This window comes from Theobroma cacao, chromosome 7 (assembly GCF_053813885.1).
Source record: "Theobroma cacao isolate CCN51 chromosome 7, ASM5381388v1, whole genome shotgun sequence".
NCBI lineage: Eukaryota > Viridiplantae > Streptophyta > Magnoliopsida > Malvales > Malvaceae > Theobroma > Theobroma cacao.
In genome coordinates this window covers 6,451,155-6,469,608 of record NC_142645.1, presented here as the reverse complement: position 1 = coordinate 6,469,608, position 18,454 = coordinate 6,451,155, and the positions used below count along the sequence as shown (strand labels likewise).

The 18,454-nt window shown below is 31.5% G+C and overlaps 3 protein-coding genes across 4 annotated transcripts; all 3 read right to left on the bottom strand.

Moving 5' to 3' along the window:
* Positions 1–459: 459 nt before the first annotated feature.
* Positions 460–4,381, bottom strand: HPY2 (RING/U-box superfamily protein). Of its 2 annotated transcripts, XM_088807905.1 has the most exons (8): positions 4,190–4,381; positions 4,039–4,110; positions 3,573–3,629; positions 3,245–3,355; positions 3,012–3,122; positions 1,453–1,592; positions 1,000–1,085; positions 460–920 (listed from the first exon to the last, which is right to left on the bottom strand). In XM_088807905.1, exons 1-8 carry the CDS (start codon positions 4,283–4,285, stop codon positions 709–711), a joined length of 885 nt encoding a protein of 294 aa, XP_088664031.1. In that variant the 5' UTR covers positions 4,286–4,381; the 3' UTR covers positions 460–708. The 2 variants fall into 2 exon arrangements, with proteins under 2 accessions (XP_088664031.1, XP_007021592.1); XM_007021530.3 differs by lacking the exon at positions 3,573–3,629.
* Positions 4,382–9,400: 5,019 nt separating this feature from the next.
* On the bottom strand, positions 9,401–10,130 carry HB52 (homeobox protein 52). The gene has a single exon (XM_007021529.3). It carries the CDS (start codon positions 10,078–10,080, stop codon positions 9,559–9,561), a length of 522 nt encoding a protein of 173 aa, XP_007021591.3. The 5' UTR covers positions 10,081–10,130; the 3' UTR covers positions 9,401–9,558.
* Positions 10,131–15,131: 5,001 nt separating this feature from the next.
* On the bottom strand, positions 15,132–16,310 carry LOC108662735 (signaling peptide TAXIMIN 1-like). The gene is made up of 2 exons (XM_018124252.2): positions 16,161–16,310; positions 15,132–15,425 (listed from the first exon to the last, which is right to left on the bottom strand). Exons 1-2 carry the CDS (start codon positions 16,256–16,258, stop codon positions 15,302–15,304), a joined length of 222 nt encoding a protein of 73 aa, XP_017979741.1. The 5' UTR covers positions 16,259–16,310; the 3' UTR covers positions 15,132–15,301.
* Positions 16,311–18,454: the final 2,144 nt, after the last annotated feature.

Here is an 18,454-nt window from a genome sequence, read left to right as displayed (position 1 = left end):
ATAAAATATTTTTTTAATTAATTTAATATAAATTTAACATCTTATTACAAAAATTAAATTTAATTAAGTGATCATCGCATTTAAATAAAAATTAATGATAGTTTCCTAACTCATATCAAAATAATCAAATTTTCAAATTTACACATTACAATCTATTAATGAAGAATTCCCGTCAAGATGATCGAATTCTCGAATCCATACATTACAACTTATATAACTAGCATACATGAATTTTAATATATCAAATTTTCAGTTTCAACTCACCATTAAAAAATTTCTAGTAATTAATGCAACTTTATATGATTAGTAGGCAACTTAGACATAGTTATACATATAATATCTTTATCTTTAGAATTTTGATCTTATCCACTTACTTTCCTCTATTTCTTCTGCGGTGTATCCATGGCCATCCCCTCATTATCCTAGAAGGTTTTCATCAACTTGTTTGCAAGTCTTCAATTTAAACAGAGAGAGAATGCTTTGAGAGGATGCCAACCTTCCTACCAACATAACCAGCCCAGCAAAAGGTTCCAGCACTTAAGGAAGGAATACACAGAAAGAGATTCAAAACAACTCCGTACATCTTTCCCTAATACAAATTCTGTCAGAAACTGAAGGAGAAAGAAGAAAGGGATTACAGTGAGAAAGCTGCATAATTACACTTCCAAAATTATAAGCATTAAGACTATACAAAGGAAATCTAATCAGCTAGGAGCGGCCACGAGGATTCGACATCTTGATATCTATCTGCAAATGCATAACTGGTTCTGTGGACTCTTCTTCATGAGGCTCCATTTCTGTGAAATCTTCTATGACATCAGTTCTAGCAGTCTGTCTACTCAATGAGCGCTGCTCCTCAATTTCAAAGAGTAACAATGGGTCACAGACAACTCTTTTTGCCTGCAGCATCTTAGGGCAAGCTGAGAGAAGAAGAAATGGTCAGGAATGACGGTGCCGTAGAGAATCAATAACTCTAATATAAAATAAAATTGTATATACCTGATACGGGGCATTTAGCATTGCCACGCTTGGATTTTATGAAGTCCAGGATAGCATTCTTTTCGTAAATATGCTTGCAGTCCAGGCTGGATCAAAGAAGTAAACATACTGGATATTATTTGATACAAAAGGGCAGACTCAAAAATATGTCCCAATGCATACTCAAGTTTCTAAACAACTCAATCATGTTGGCAAACTAAAATTTTCAGGATTTTTCTGAAGGGCATTCCAGCAAATGGGAATTAGGACTACCATGCTCCCAACCATCAAAATACAGTGAGACTTAAGATGCTGAGATAGATTTATGCAAATCTGTCCTAAAACAATGGAACAAATAAGGAAAATTTTCCACTAAGAGCAAACACATCTCTTAAAAACATTAACAAATTAACCAAATAAAACAGAATACTATTTTTCACTGGAACGATCTGTTAAAAATTAACTACACGGTACCTGCGAACTGGTTCTGTTAGTTCAGTAATAGGCTTTCCGGTCAATGGACATTTAAGATTCTTAATATTGCTCTCCGTACTGGTCATGACAACATCCTCCTGCTCTTCACCTGGCATTGGCTGCCCAGTATGGTGAACATTCTGAGGAAGATTTAAGAACACTGGATATGTAAGAAATCCCTTGAATAATCATCCACCATAGTAATAAACCATGTTACCAATAAATATAAAAGCTTAAAGATGAAGATCATTGGTAAACAGTGTGGCACAAAATACCTACTGGCATCTAGTATTCACCAATTCCTCCATGAGAGAGATAAAGACAGAAAACGAAAACATATTTTTCTCAATTGACAAGTATAGCAGATGTGAGCCAGGGCTTCATGGATTAAGTGACCTACAGATTGCTAATAACTGCACACCAATACCGAGGACTCTTATTTCACTGTAAATGCCACTGAGCAGCAGCACTGACCATAATCTCATATGCCATGTATTTACTAAGCTCAAATACACTTTGACACTTGTCAGTTGTCCCTCAACTGTTGATTTCATTAATGAATAAAACCTACTCTCAGAAACACATACAATAATCTCTTTCACCAGGTGATCTAGATTCTAAAGTGGTTCTTAGCATCATATCAAAACCTCTTTCACCAAATGGTCTAGATTCTAATCCTAGCTGCCTCTATTCTGATTGAAACTGAACTTCAGCACAAAGTATGTGATGGGCCTATGCTTTATTTGTTCTTTCTTCTAGTGGATTTTGCTCAAGAGGGGTAGTGAATAAACCATGCAACACAACATCATCGTAACATTTTTGAAGATCAGTGCTCCCATATTGCCTATGCATCAAAACTCAGAACACATGACCACGTTTATTGTCTTTGCTTAGGTAGGACATCTGTTGTTTCAAATTCCTCTTGAAGATTAAGGCATGAGACTCCAACAAAAACAATATCCAGTACTAATACTAGACAATAATCAAAGGCCAAGGTTATATCAATAAAACTCTACGTTATTTAACATGCTTCCTTTGGTCATCATGCATCTATAAATTCTATAGTCTTTTCTTCAAGTGCAACTTTTAGGCCATATTGATCTTAACCTTTAAGGCAAAAGCAGTGACCATTGGCCAGGAGAAAATTCTCAACTTGCTCAGCATTTTACAATCTTCTGTAATTCTTTTTGATAGTTACTAGGTTCTTATTCTTTTCTTCCACCTCCCTCCATCCCATTGTCAGTCTTCTAAGATAAACCAAACATCAATTTCAAACATGCATATATATCCAGATGGAAATGATTCTGACAAAACCAAATTACCCTTACTAGTTTGCATATCTATAGAAACAAACATGTATACTTTTGTCTACATACATAAATATAAAACAATATAATGTTTCAAACTCAAAAGCCGAGAGGAACCTCGACCCTAAATACAAAATAAGATTAATTAACAGTATAAGAAGAAATAAAAACAACATATGGATAAAAACCAATCATTGACTTTTTCCATCTTAATAATTTCAAAAACTGGCTTGACGTGTTTGAAATACCTACCCAGACAGCTTGCCGGAACTGATGTATCAGTGGATGATTCTGTGGACTTGAAGATGAACTAGCCTTGACCTTTTCAAACTCGGAATCAAGCAACTTCTTAAAATCAGTTAACTGTAGTTAAAACATGCAAGCAACAGATGACATTAATTCAGTAAGTGTTAGTACATCTATACAAAATGATATTACTAAACCAAAAAATATACATATTATGCATAAAAGAAATAAACATGCACCTCAGTCCCAGGTTCATATGCCTCTCCAACAGATTGAATTGCTGATGAATGATGTAGGCAGTTTTCATGAGCTTCTACCAGTTCAGCAACAGCTTCTTCTAGCTGCTTCACCTACAAAATGAACTACCATCAATATCCTACTACACCAAAAAGGATTTTGAATTCTGATTAAATTTAAACTTTTGGTTTTCAAGTCAACATATACCTAAAGTAACAAAATACGGTTTTGTTTATTTCATTTATTCTTCAACATTGTTTTTACCCCCTTTTCTAGAGCAGGGTGATCAGTAACCTTGAAGCTGTACTAAAGACAGAGGTTGAAACATACAAACCAGTCCGGAGAGCTACAAGTAAAATCCAACACTCGTTCCAAAACCACGAAAACCTTAACAAACCAAAGAACTGACTCAACATGACATAGTTACAACACCATAACTGAAACCCCAACCAAAAATATTCTAATTCACCACCTTATTCATCAACTTTATTAGTCAATCGAAAGCGGAAAATTGAAAAAAAAATATTTATATAATCATTTTCTAATCTTGTTTCGGGCTTTACTCAAACAAAAGTTTAAGCGATGATTACAAGTTTTATTAAATTTATAAGAAACAATTATAAGGGTAATGGGGTTTTATGGGTATCGGAGAAAAACAAAACCCAATTTAATCCCACATTTCCTCACTTCTTTTCACACTTCAAAACTATAACCCATTAGTTTATGAGAAACCCAATATAAGAAACAAATTTTTTAAAAAAAAGTAAATATTACTATGCAAATAAAATAAAAATACCATCTCGGATTGATTATCTCTCTCTAAATCCACGGCAATTTCCTTCATCAAATTCAAAGCTTTCCTTATATCCTGAAAAAAGAAAAAAATTTCAAAATTGCTTTACCAAGTAGACAAAAAAAAATTATAACTTTACTAATAATAAGCTTACGGTGACAAGCGCTTGATTTTCAGAGAAAAGGTTGGGAGAGGCGCGTCTGATTCTTCCACTGACGCCGTCGGAGAGAGATGCCGACGTCGACGCCATTTAGGTATTTGGTCGGGTCGGGTTTTATTACGGGTTTTTTCGCCGAAAGTACTGGTTTTTGATTTTTTGGACCATTGATTTGGAGGGAGCGGGGGCAAAAGAGAGGGAAAAGAATAATATAATTCTAGCCACAAAAACGCGGCGTTTTTAATGCTATTAAACGCATCGTTTTGAGTTTTTCTTAAAGTTATATCGAGCTTAATTGGTGGTTTTTTTTTTTAATTAGGATCCGTTTGTCACGAGTCTGAACTTAAGCTCAACCCCGTGTGATCTTAAACTCTAAAAATAGAGTTTTATAATCTACTTTTTCAACAAAAAAAAAACATGTTTGATGGATGATGAAAAATTCATATTTATATTTTAAACACTCACCTCATTTTTTATTGATGTAAGATGCCAATTATGCAATGTCTCGTTGCACTGGCTCTTTACCCATAAAGGAGAGAGATTCTTATACTAATTTAGGCTTACCTCGACCCTTATATCTTTTAAGTGAGCCTATATTAGTAAAAATTTGAATCTACTCTGATACCACTTGTTACGAATTGAAACTTAAACTCAACCCCGTGTGGAACTTAAATAAGCCTATAAATCAGGGGCCTATGCTCCTAACCCAAAAGCCGTGCTTGATAGGTGATGGAAGACCCATATTTACGTTTTCAAAACCCACCTCATTTTTTACTGATATGAATGTTGTGACATGACTCATGATTTATAGATTTACTCAAACTCTATTTTTAGAGTTTAAGGTCACATGGGGTTAGGTTTAAATTTCAACCCGTAACAAGTGATATCAGAGTAGACTCGAATCTTTATTGATGTAGAGCTCTTATAAGAGATACAAGGTCAATATAAACCCAGACTAGTGTAAGAGTCTCTTTCTTATATGAGTAAAAGCCAATGTAATGAGGACAATACATAATTGGGTGGGGGAAATGTTACGGATCCCATATCAGTAAGAAATAGAGTAAGACTAAGGATTATAAACATGAATATTTCACTATCTATTAGATATGTCTTTTGAGTTGGGAATATGAGTTTGTGATTTATAAACTTATTGAAGTTCTAATTTTAGAACTTAAAGTCACATGGGATTGGGTTTAAGTTCCGACCCGTGACACCATTTAATAATTATAAAATAACTTTTTTACGTGTAAAACATTTTACAAAAAAAATCTATATTTTATGTTATTTGGATAAACTATAGAAAATATTTTATTTGAATGTTTTTATGACAAATATTTTCAACTATTTATTTTTGAAAAAGTAATACCTTACCAATTTAATTAAATTCAACGAATATTATCCAAATACAATAGAAAAAAAAAACAAAAAGAACGATTACTCAAATTTTATACATGTTAAAAAAAAACTTATTTTTGAGGGATTAAGTAGCATAGTTAACTAGCCTCTAAGCTTCAAATTGATATTGATTTTATTTGGACATTTTATGAAAAATATTTTTCACTATTTATTTTAAAAAGAATACCTTACCAATTTAATTAAACTCAACGAATATTATCCAAATACAATAAAGAAAAACACGAAGAAAGATTAAACAAATTACATTCATGAAAATACTTATATTTGAGGGATTAAGTACTATAGTTAACTAGTCTCTAAGCTTCAAATTGATATTGATAACTTGAATTTTGAAATCTAAAAATTAAAGATATGCTATTTGGGTAGATAGTACTGCTTATTGAAGTATCATGGTTGGCTTTGAATTTTTGTTGGGAGTTCTTTAAATTGATCGCAGATCTTGAGAGAGGAAGGTTATTCAAAGAAAAAAGAGTTTTCTTTTGAGAAAAAGAAAGGAAAAAGAGGAAAAAAAAAAGGAAGATAAAGAAAGAAAAGAGGAAAAGAAAGAAAATGGGAGGTACAGGCTACTGGTGGTTGTGGTAATAGGAGAAAGAGATAGTTTTGATAGCCAAAACAGAGAAAAAAAGAAAGAGAGGAAAGAAGGAAACAAAGAAAAGGTTACTGATCAAGAAGACTTGCGATGCTACCGGCAATGGTGGGAGGAGGAATGAGAAGTAGCAGATCAAGTGAGAGAGAGAATGGATTGGGATAGGGAGGGTCACGACACAAGGAAGGGAGAGGAAGAAAAAGGTCGAGAGAGAGAGCTTGCGTTTTGGAAATTGTCTTACGTCTTTTCAAGGTGTGAGACAATTTACGAGGTTAACGGGTTTTTTTTTTTTCCATTAACTCATAAAATGTTTTTCATTTTGATTTTCGTTTTTCGTCGTCCAAACAACCTTAACTTTTGAAAATGTTTTTAGGAAAACATTTTATTACAAAATAAACGGAACCTAGTGTTTGTTGTCACTTGATTAAATACTTTTTACATTAATTTTTAAATAATAATTAAACATATATAAATTTCTTTTAAAATGTAATATTAAGAGTATAAATAATTGAAATTTTGTAATATTAATCAAAAAATATTTCAATATTATTATCATTAAAATATATATATTTTAATGAAAACTACTCAATATAATTAAAAATCTTATTTTCAAATTGGATAAATTTTATATGATAAAAAAATTACTTTTAATAAAATAATTCGTCGCAATAAAAATTCTTATTTATAATTTGGATGAATCTTATCTAATATCTATAAATTATAGATATGCACTCCCTTTAAAAACTTAGACAAATCAGAGGTGTAATTGCACTGTTAAAGTCAAATTTTCAATCTCATATAATGTGAATATAACAATTAACAGACAAATAGGACATTTTTCTTAGTCAAAGGTCATATGTGGTGCCTAAGCTTAGAAGCTATAGCTTTGGGTCCCCAACAATGTTGTTCCTATTTGCTTTTGTCATTAACATGTAATCATTCTGTCATGAAAGTGTTCCAATTTGTTTGGATATGATTGGGGTTTGTTTATTGAATTTTCTTTATACTACTTAGGAAATAGGACAAAATTTTTCCTTTTCCTCACATATGTTATTAGGGGTGAGTAAAATTGAATGAGACCAATGATCTGAATGTAATTTGAGTAAAACAGTTTAGTCCAATTGATCAGTTAGTTTAAAAAATTTGATTCAATTAGTTTATTTGGTCAATTCTTGATTTTAAAATTTTTGGACTGTATTGAGCAAAAAACTAAATTAATACTATATATATTTTAAAAATTTATATAAAATATATAAAATTATTGAATATTAATTTGATGGTTTATGTGAAAAAACATAATTATGTGAGTGACAAGACAAATGTTATGTTTTTTTTAATGTTTAGATAATTTGTATATTTTATAATTATGTATTTATAAATTTCAATGTTGTGATTTGTAAAAAACAATGATAAAATTTTGATTCTTTTAATCCAAAACCGAATTGATCGAACTAATTTGATGTTTGGTCAGTTCGATTCTCTTTTAAATTTGGTCGGTTTTGGTCATTTTTTCACAATGTTTAATCCATTTGATCCTTAATTATAGTAAATCGAATCGACCAATTACTCACCCTTATATATTATCCATTAGTTCAACATCCATTCTTTCAAAAAATTAAATTTATATATTTTAGTTGTTGCTTTTTTTATATATATAAAATTACACTTACCACTAATAATTAAAATTATAATTAAGTATTACATTTCATAGAAAATATTAGTAAACAAACAAGTCACCCACAAATCGATATATAATTGAACAAATTCAATATAAAATTAAATTAAATTCACAAGATCTCAAGATTCTAAATCTCGTCGGCAATTTGAGGTTTTATACCTAACCATATCAATAAATAAACATTGAGTTAAAAATTACAATTTTGTTTTGTTAAGTAACTTAATGAATTAAAATATCGAATTTGATTCAAAATCATTGAAATAGATATTACTTTGTCAAGAGTTTAATTTGAATATATATATATATATATATTTATATAATCCTTGACTAGTCCAATTCTTCGGCTCATAAGTTGTTGTAGACTTTCCCTAGTTTTTGGTCTGAAAAAAGATACTTGAATTCAGATATCTAACTCGATACACTGATTATCTATTATATTATATTATATACTTAGATCATATTGATTTCAAACTACTGGGTCAGACTAAATTAATTGCTTTTCTTCCTTTTATTGATGAGTCACCTAATTAGGTTATCAAAATAATATTTTTTAACTGCATCTAATTATATATTCTAGGAAATTAAAATACTCGTCTTATTATATAATGGGTTAAACAAAATTATTGAAAAACTGTCAATGTTAATGATATATTTTTTTTTCTTTTTTTTTAATCGAGAAATGAGAAATTCGAATTTAACTTTTTAAGTAGAGAGATGTCTACATTTATCATTAATCAAATATTCGGATGTCGAAAATATTAGTTATTTTCAATTTAAATATAAGCTATATCTCTCTTAGGTTGAATCTAGTTAAAAATATACCATGACTAAATGCTGAATATATACTAAGTTTTTATTTGCAACAAAATTCCAGATTAGGGCATATTAACTCAATTGGTTAAGGTTAATTTTTTTTCATTCATTTGTTCTTAAGTAGACATGTGATAAAAATATACCATTACTCCATTAAAATTTTACACTCCAATAGTACCAAACTACTGGTGTATATATAAATAAAATCATAGTCCCTTAATACAACTTAAAATTAATCTTTCAAGTTAAAGATTTCTAGCTAGCTAGTTACTCCATTGGCCAGAAAACACATGCATCATAGGTTTTAAGAAATATATAGTAATTAACATGGTGATGTACCAAAACAATAGTAATAACATTAGACTGAAATGGTACTAAACTTTCAATCTTCCATAGGGATGAGACAGAAATTAATTAAGTGACACCAATTTACGGAAGAATGATGCGTGAATGTTGAAGGGATCCTGTCATTAGACAGACTGCCATTTCCCACTTGCATTGAGCATTTAAGTTGGATAGGACCAAGCAACAATATATAGGTCAAAAAAAGGGTCAATCACTTTGGCTTTGTTAGTTGTTACAAGACAAGGTTATGGTCACTCCAAAATCATATAGCAAAGACGTTAACATTTTTTATGTAATAAGCTACTGGAAATTAACATAAAGGGTTTCCAACTAAAGTTGTGTTTGGCAAGAAGGATAAAAGATGGAAAAGTTACGAAGCCATTGAATGATTGTTTGTCCATTTATCTGTTCTGTCCTTCTGACCAAACACTGCCTACAAAAGTGCACTATTTTCCTACGAGGACAGGCAACAAGAAACTTGTTATTGCACCATAAATACAATAAAGAACAAGTTTTCCCACAACCACCTTAGCTCCAAGTTGACCTATCTGCACCAATCAAACAAGCATAGAGTTCATCAATCTGCAAAACCGCATGATCATGAACATTATCCTCACGAAAGCTAGAGCTTCCTCCTTCTTCACTAGATCCTGCTGAAGTGCAAGAAACGAAAGGAGGGTGACGGTGGTGATGATCTTTCTGGTAATTATTCATGGCAAACATCATCTCTTGAGCTTTCCTTAACTCTTCTTGAAGATACTTAACATCTTTCTCAAGCCTTCTCTTCTCGGACAATGCATTCTCTAGTTTCACTTGGAGAGTGTTGTAGTCAAGTTCCAAGCTTTGTGTCTTCCACCGGGCTCGCTTGTTCTGGTACCAGATAGCTACTTGTCTTGGTGGAACTCCAAGCTGGTTGGCAAGGTGAAGCTTGAGCTCAGGTTCCAGCTTCTTGTTGGCAGTGAAGCTTTTCTCTAGCAACCTTACTTGCTCTTGGTTCAGCCTCTTTTTGTTGTCCTTGGGGGCATATAGTTTTTGGCCATGGAAATCCATGTTTTTTGGAAAATTGTTTTAGATAAAGAAGGAAAGTGATTTTGGGTATGGGAATTTCTGGTGGGTTGATAATCCTATATATACTCTCATGAAGTTTTAATAAGAACATGAAGAAGAGGTCCTACCAAATGAAAAGGACGGAAGAATTGAACGAGAGAGAGAGAAAGGCTAGTTAGGCGGCTTACATAGCATTCAAGTCATGCACAAGGATGGTCTTCACGTGGGTTGGTCCTACTCGTGCAACTACATATAATATGTTATCTTATAGTATAGACTAGCTATATGATTGAGGAAAATTAAAATTGATGATTTACTTTGTTTTTAAAATTTGATTGCAAAACATATCTAGAATGAATCCAAGTATAGATATACATCCAACAACATTCATATAGGTTTATAGGTTTCTTCCATATGCGAATCTTTTTAACGATCGATGTGAAATAAGTTAATCTTTTATAAAAACAATATATATTTTCTCATACTCGGTTCTTGATAAGATCATAGAAAATTTTTTATATTTATTCTTTTTTTATCATCTTATTAGATTTTCATATTCTTCAAGGTCCTTTGAAAAAAAAAAATAGTATATATTTTGTTGCACAATTTGTACCACTTCAATCAAAGAGAAGTACTACAGAGCAATGCGAGTGTGATAAGACGCACAGCCACATAGTTACGTATGCACATCTCAAAATCCTTTCACTTTCTCAAAGTAGAAAACAAAGCAATGAAAAGTCTTACCAAAGAAAACCCACTTGCTTCATATTAAAATAAAAAATATATATAAATACATACAAGTTTGAAAGAAACCAACAGCTGCACAGGAAGGTCTTCGCAGTTGTAGATATTTGACTGTCAGAGCTCTCCCAAGTTTGATCAGCGCCGGAGGCCCCCAGCAACATATATAGTAATAGGTTATATTGCAAGGACTTGAAGGTACAATTAAAGCTACCTACCAAAATATGATAATTCCGCTAACTAATTACATCACATATATTTTCTATTTAAGGCAATATTTTTGGTATAGCTTTTGAATTATAGGGAAAGTTTAGATTGGGAAAACAAAGATGATTATATATATATAGAGAGAGAGAGAGAGAGAGAGAGACTTAGCTTATTCTTAGCCTTAACATCAATTAGTGACCTTTAAAAAGTAATTGTAATGATAATCCAGATTAATAACTTGACATAATAATTATATTGCTTGTTATATACTCATTTAAAAGATACGGGTTATTCAGGATTTGAATTTTTCCTTTTCGTTTAATTTTTTTTCGTAATATATGTATCAAGAAAAAAAATTGAAAAAAAAAATCAGTTTCCTTGTGTTTGTCGTTGTATGAGGACAATTTTTGTTTGCAAGTAATAAAATTCAAAACTATACTAGCTGGCATTTACCAATAATTTGAACCCCTAGAGCCTAAGCCATTTTAACTCCAGGCTTCATAGACCCCCACAGAAAACATTGTAGGTTGAATAACAGCCGACAGAAAATATGAATGGGATTTTCACTAAGGTTTCTCATATATAAAAGAAAATGTCTCATATCTCTGCCAACAAGTTTTGTCACCTCTTATTGTTTGTTGGATGAGGATCATATCATAGGACTAAATGCATGAATATGGCAACTTGGGTTTGCATTCAGGACGCTGTTAAATCTCTTCAATCAGAAGACTAAAAAACTTTTGTATCCCTAAAGCTGAACTAACTTTTGCCATGGGACCAGATCCTTGTAACAGATTGAGTGCATGAATTTGGTCTTCTTGCCACCTTAAGAAGACAATATAAGAGGGTTTTCCGAATTAGACACAGCAAAATAATTGTGTATAACCCTTTGAAGCCAAAAACTAGTTGTATTTCTTTGAGGAATTGATGAAAGAAAATCTTAAAAAACCCCTTGTCAACAATCCCTTGTTGCTTTGGTGTTACATCACATTGAAAACTTGTGTCGTTTAGGAGGGCAGCAGGCTTCCCCACACTTACATTTGGATGATTTGGTGGTTGAAGGCTCTGTTCATGAACCTGTGAATTGTGATGTTAGCCCCTGGGGCCTTCCTCCCTTCTTGAAGCTCCTTAAGACCAAAATTTTTTTGTCAAGGTTTTGGTGAACTTTTCAATGCTTTGCACTGTGTGTATTCAAAGGTTTTGATTGCTTCTCACCCATCCACCCCTCTATGCATAAATGAGAAAGCTAGGCTAGCTCAACCGGGTCAACCTGCATATAGCCCTCCAACTTGATGGGTACTAACTAAAAATTGCATAAACATGAAACACAGCAGAGGTCAATAAGAGCAATGTAAACCAAATAAATTTTACTTTTATTAAATGATATTATTCTGATAAAGTGTCAAAGTCACTTTCCCTTAATTAATATGTTAGAATTTTGATGCCTTTGTTTTATTTTAGGGTAAAATATTTGACCCATTTAAATTTTGATCGAAATTACATGAAAGTCTATTAGTTTTTAAAATAAACACTCTACTTTAAAAAAATGTTTTTCACTGGACACGTAAGTCTAACCATTGTCAACCGTTAGTATTTCCGTCAACTTGCTGATGTGGCAAGAGTAAAAAAATAATTTTACTCTTGATTAATTTTTATAATTATAATTATATAATTTTATTATTATTTTTTATTAAAAAAAAGATCCCCATTGGGGAGCACCGATCCTCCCCATGGGGAGCCCGATCGGAGTTCCTTAAGAGAGCATCGGGTTCCCTAAGGGGAGCATCGGGGGAGTCCCAAATCGAGCTCCCTAAGGGAGCATCGGGGGAGTCCCAAATCAAGCTCCCTAAGGGAGCACCGGTGCTTCCCTCCATTGGCCCTTTTAAATTATTAAAAAAGAGTATTTTATTTTTTTCATTATTTCTGTTAACAGTGTTTTTAGTTTTAGGATGGAGTGTTCATTTCGAAAACTAATAAATATCTGTATAATTTTAATTAAAACTTAAAAAAATCAAGGTATTTTACCTTTCATTTTAATATGTGATGTAAAAGTTTTCATCCAAAATTTGTCAACACACTCTCAACATTTGAACAAAATTGTAACGAGTGCATCTACGATCTACGTTAGCATCAGCACATCTTAAATTTTTTTTAAAATTCTAACAGTGTTGTTGATGCATACATGAATTTGAAATGGATTAAAAAAGTTATGGATAAAAAATTCAAACTTTCATAAGATAAAGGATAAAAATGAAACATTACGGGTATCATTTGTTAGATGTTGAATTTCTTCTTTTTTTGTGGATTATGCTACATGAACTCAATTGGACGTTCGTGTCCGACATGATTAAAACTTATTTTCATAAGCATTTTTCCCAATGCTGTATGGGACAAAAAATTTGATAGGGGTAGGAAGAAAAGAGTTCATGAAATGTTAAAATAGATGGACCAAGTTGATCCACTGTCGCCAGTGCATCCCGTTGTCGATGACAAAGACTTGTCAAAAAGGAGTGCAACAGTTTCACTAGGAAAGACACTCCCTGCCCACAAAAGTGACCATGTTCTAAATTTCTGAGCTGTCAACGAGCTTCTCCTCCTTTGCAACACCAACTCGAATTCTATGAAGAGATACAATGGATTTTCAAGACTAGTCGATGGTATATCTTCAACAGTGGATTTTCTTCTTTCCCTGTGTAGGTTTTTCAATTAATTCTGGCCCAAAGACACTGTACTTTATGACTTAGGCCCACTTTTGTTCTTAATCATTGCCTATGATTCTTTCTTTTGCTTCTTTATGAGAAGCTGTAATACATAATACTTTGCACATAATTACTGGGAGTATTGGAACTACTCTGATTACTTGGAGGCTTTCATCTTGATTTTTGGGAGTATTTGGAATCTCTGAATGAATGCTTATCCAAGGCTTTCATCTTTGTGAGATCAATAGGAATTTCATTGTAAAAATTTATTCGATAAGAAATTGTATTTTATATTTACGATTTTAAATTATACGACGAAAAATAACTCTTTTTCATTTTATAAATTTTCATATCATATAAAAAATATAAACAAATCTTTCTTGATATATGATGATAAATTACATAATAAGAGATAATTTTATTAAAAAGTTAATTAAATCACAAATTATTTTGTTCATGCAAAGGATTAGAGAAGATAACATTTGATCTCAATGAAGTCCAAGATAAGACATGGGGTTTGGGTATTGATCGACAAAGGTGAAACTGGTGGGGCAAATTCTGTTTCCCCCTATGTGTTTCAGTCCAAATTAGTCGATATCATATGAAATATAAAAGAGCAAGTACAAAATTGGTCAGATGCCCCCAAAACGGTGTCAATTTTGTTCAAATTTCTTGTCTTCACCACAAAAAGAAAAAAAAAAATTGCACTCAAATTATATTAAAAGTAAATTATGAAGGTCTTTTGCTTACTTTGAAAGTCACTTTTTGAGTATAAATTCATCCACTTACGATGTATGTCAGAGATGGACCCTCTTCTAAAATTTTAAAATTTAATAAGTTTTTTTCAAATTTTATAGTTTTGCTCTCTATTTTTTAAAAAATTTTATAATTTCGTCATTAGAAATATTAAATTTCTTATTTTTATCCTCTCAAATATGAAATTCTGACTTCGCTATTGATGTGTATATTCTCATTCAATGGTTTGGCAGGTCATTTTCATTGGCTTGTAACTATCTATTTCTTGTATCAAATTGTCTGCACTTTGTTTACAATAAAATTTTCAACATACGGTAATAAAAAACCACATTACAAAATAATAACCGGCACTTAAAATAATATGTTTTTTTTACAAAGTTAATTTCATTGGAAAATTTTGATAAAATTTTAACAAAGTTTGGATGGAATGGAACTATTATCCATAAAATTAATAACAATATACAATAATGATTGATGAAATTTTGTTTTTTTTAATGAAAATTTTAGTTGTCGGAAAAGGGTTTTTGTTTTTGTAATGTGTTAAATAAACTTTTTGTTGTTTCAATAAAAGGCTACACTCGAATGATCACCATTTATAGTTTATTTTGGTATTGAAATGTAACAGTTACTTCTCTCTTTGATCTGTTCTAATTTGACTCAAAAAACAGTTTTCACAGCTTTATACAATTAAAAGAAAAAAAGGAAAAGGAAAAGGAAAATAAATAATGTACCAAAATTTTCAAAGGCTAGCTAGTCCGACAGTGCAACATATAGAAACTAAACTAAGTTATAAAAAAATAAAAAATAAAAAAAGAAAAGGCTCAACAAGGAATAAGATCAATAAACCATTGAATTATTGTCACGGGAAGCTTCACAATGCTCATTGCCATATCTACTATTGGAACACAACATGCGCAGCAGGGGCACAGGCAACTGAATATTGACCTGCCAATTTTAATTTTCACTAAAAAATTAGCAAATTTAATTGTATAAATTAATTATTAATCCTCAAAAAAGAAAAAAATTAATTAAAGCTTTTTTCCCCAAGTTTAATTTGAACATTTAAATCTCATATTCATTTATGCAATATAAGAAAATAACTTTTAATCATTTAAGCAGGGAGAAGGTAATAATCAATTTTTTTTTTTTAAATTTCAATCAAATGGATTCATTTAAGACTGTTTGAACACCTTATAAAATAAAACAAATTAAAGGGAAATCATTTAGCACCAGAATCAGACTTAAATCACACTCAAAATATAAAACTAGCAACGCCAAAGTTAGATTAAAGCTACACCCAAAACAAAGCATAAAAAGTTGCCTAAGAATATAGAAATAATGGATAAAAAGTTGTGGAGAAACAATTCAATCTTAGGATATCAAAACATTAATCAATTAGTTTCTGGATCAATTGCTTATAATTTAATTTTTGCCATCTTTTATAAGGAGAAATTTATGTAGAAATTATATCTATATAAATATTCTTAAAGCATTGTATGAAGACTAATAAGAATTATAAGAGCTACAAGCCTTGAAGCAGTGTCCTGATAAATGAACCATGAAACCTATATGAACTTGGGAGTAAGATTTTCCAAGTTCATACAAACTAGGCCAGAAACAAACATTAATTTGAAGATAAATAAAGACTAAATGAGAGGAAAAATGGAAGTGAAAACTTACCCAATAATCCAAATGATAGCCCCGATGAGGGAGAGAAGTAAACTAAGAAAAGCAAAGGGCAGCCCTAGTAGAAACCCTAATGGCCTGCAACTTGCCATGACTACTCCTAGCTAAAGCTTTCTCAACATCTCCTCAGATTCATTGATATGAACCACATGAGTCCTTAAAAGATTGGTATATGTATCTGTGGCTTAAGGAAGAAATTATGACTGTTTTCGGATTCCGGTAAAGTTTGCATTAAATCTACAGGATTTCTCTTCTTGATTTGGTTTAGGATCTACCCTTAGACTGATATTTGATTTGCTGTTTATTCGAGTCTTGGTGGTTTGATTTTCTTGATATCACGCAACAACAAGGGCTTTCATTTTCGACCTTAAAAAGTTTATTTTTGTTGCCGAAAGACCAGCTGGAAGATTGACTTTTCTTTCTAAAATGAACCATTATTTTGTTGTAATTTGAACACTTCAATTTGACATAAAAAACAGTAAGCAAATGTTAATTAAGGTATTTACTTAGATCTCTATTTATATTGCAATGTTGTTGTTCACATGTTTGTCCATGGAAAATAATAGCATGCCATTGTCCTACTAAGGTTGATCATAAAAAGAATGAAATTAAAAAAAAAAGAGGAAGGTGAAACCATGAAAATACAATTGGATCAAATTAGTTACTTTACTTTTTCTTTTTCATCTTAATTTCCTATCTAATATAGGACCAAATTTTCTTAAAATTCTTATTTCAATTTACACATCTATTTAATACTAATAAATAAGTAATTTAATTAACATTAAAGAAATGAAGTTAAATGAAAACCATAAGTCATTAGAGTAGCAAGCAACTAAATTAAAGGAGACAAAGGAGAAAACCCAAAAATGTAAGTTAGGCAAAATGAAATTTATTGCTTATAAGTTATAGCATATTCCAACATATGACACCTATGTTCTAAATCTTTTTAGCCAATAAATTTTTAAATTGAGGGGTTCAAAGTTTTAATTCTTTTTTTTTAAGGTAGAGAATGCTTCTATTTAAATTCTAAATTGAATTTTATAAGTACTTATCTTACTCAAGTATTTTCCTTTTACGTCTTTTATATTTGTAAATATATCATAATTATGGGTATAATAATAGGTAGTTCATAATTATTTTTCGGTCAAACAAAAACCAATGCTATTACGTATCAATAAATTGGCACATAAATAGGTCTGTAGTTGAACCAATTAAATCGAGAAAACAAAAATGAAGCTATTTCATCACTTGCAACACCTTAGAAACCAACACAAAATATAAATCGAGATTAAGTATAAATAAAAGACCACAACACCTTAACACTAAGCAACATAAAAACAATTAATGCGCATCTACACCTAAAATGGAAAAACCATATTTTATTGATTAAATCTTAGAAAATATGCATTATATACTCTAAAAATGAACTTAGTTCCCCAAAATACCAATCATTTCATAACATAAGTAATAATTAATAGCATTAAGAATAGTATAAACACAGCTATATATTTCTATGCATGTTTGTGCATATTTATGATCTTTTCCATTGCCATGTAAAGGACAATTACATCAAAAGCAAAAAGGGTAAAAATCTAGTTGTTTATTCATAGAAGGAAAGCCTCTAGCAGTATATATAAGTTCTTGCAAACTAGAGAAATTTTCATTCACCAAGTGAAAACACAAAGGCAAAAGTTCTAGTTAGGGCAACATATCATCAACAAATGACCAACTTCAGCCTTTGCCTCTTCACCCTCTCCCTCATAACCTTAACCTTCACTTTGCAGGCCTCCAAGCAACCTCTAATGAAGCCACAATCATTAACGTATGCAACAAAACACCACACCCTACTCTCTGCAAGACCTGTCTCCACAGCGATCCGAAGAGCAAGACAGCTGATGTTAGGGGCTTGGCATCGATATCGATTACTTGCGGTACACGCGATGCGAATAAACTGTATACTGATACCAATGACCTGTACACCAACACAAAGGATCCTGCACTTCATGACCTTCTTGATTCATGTTGGTGGAGGTTTCTGGTGGCTCGCGATAATATAGATGGCGCCGGACGTGTGCTTAGGGATAAAGGTTCCGATCCTGCCAAGCTAGCTATTACTCGGGATGTTAGACCTTTCATTGATTTTTGCTCCGACCTTTTTAAGAAGAACCCTAAGGTTGTTGTGCCCCATAAGATCCTTGATGAGATGACTGTTGTTAGTAAAGACTGCAGGATTATACTGGGGATTCTGAGTAATATTTCAAGAGTGATTCATGGAGAGTAGAAGAAAC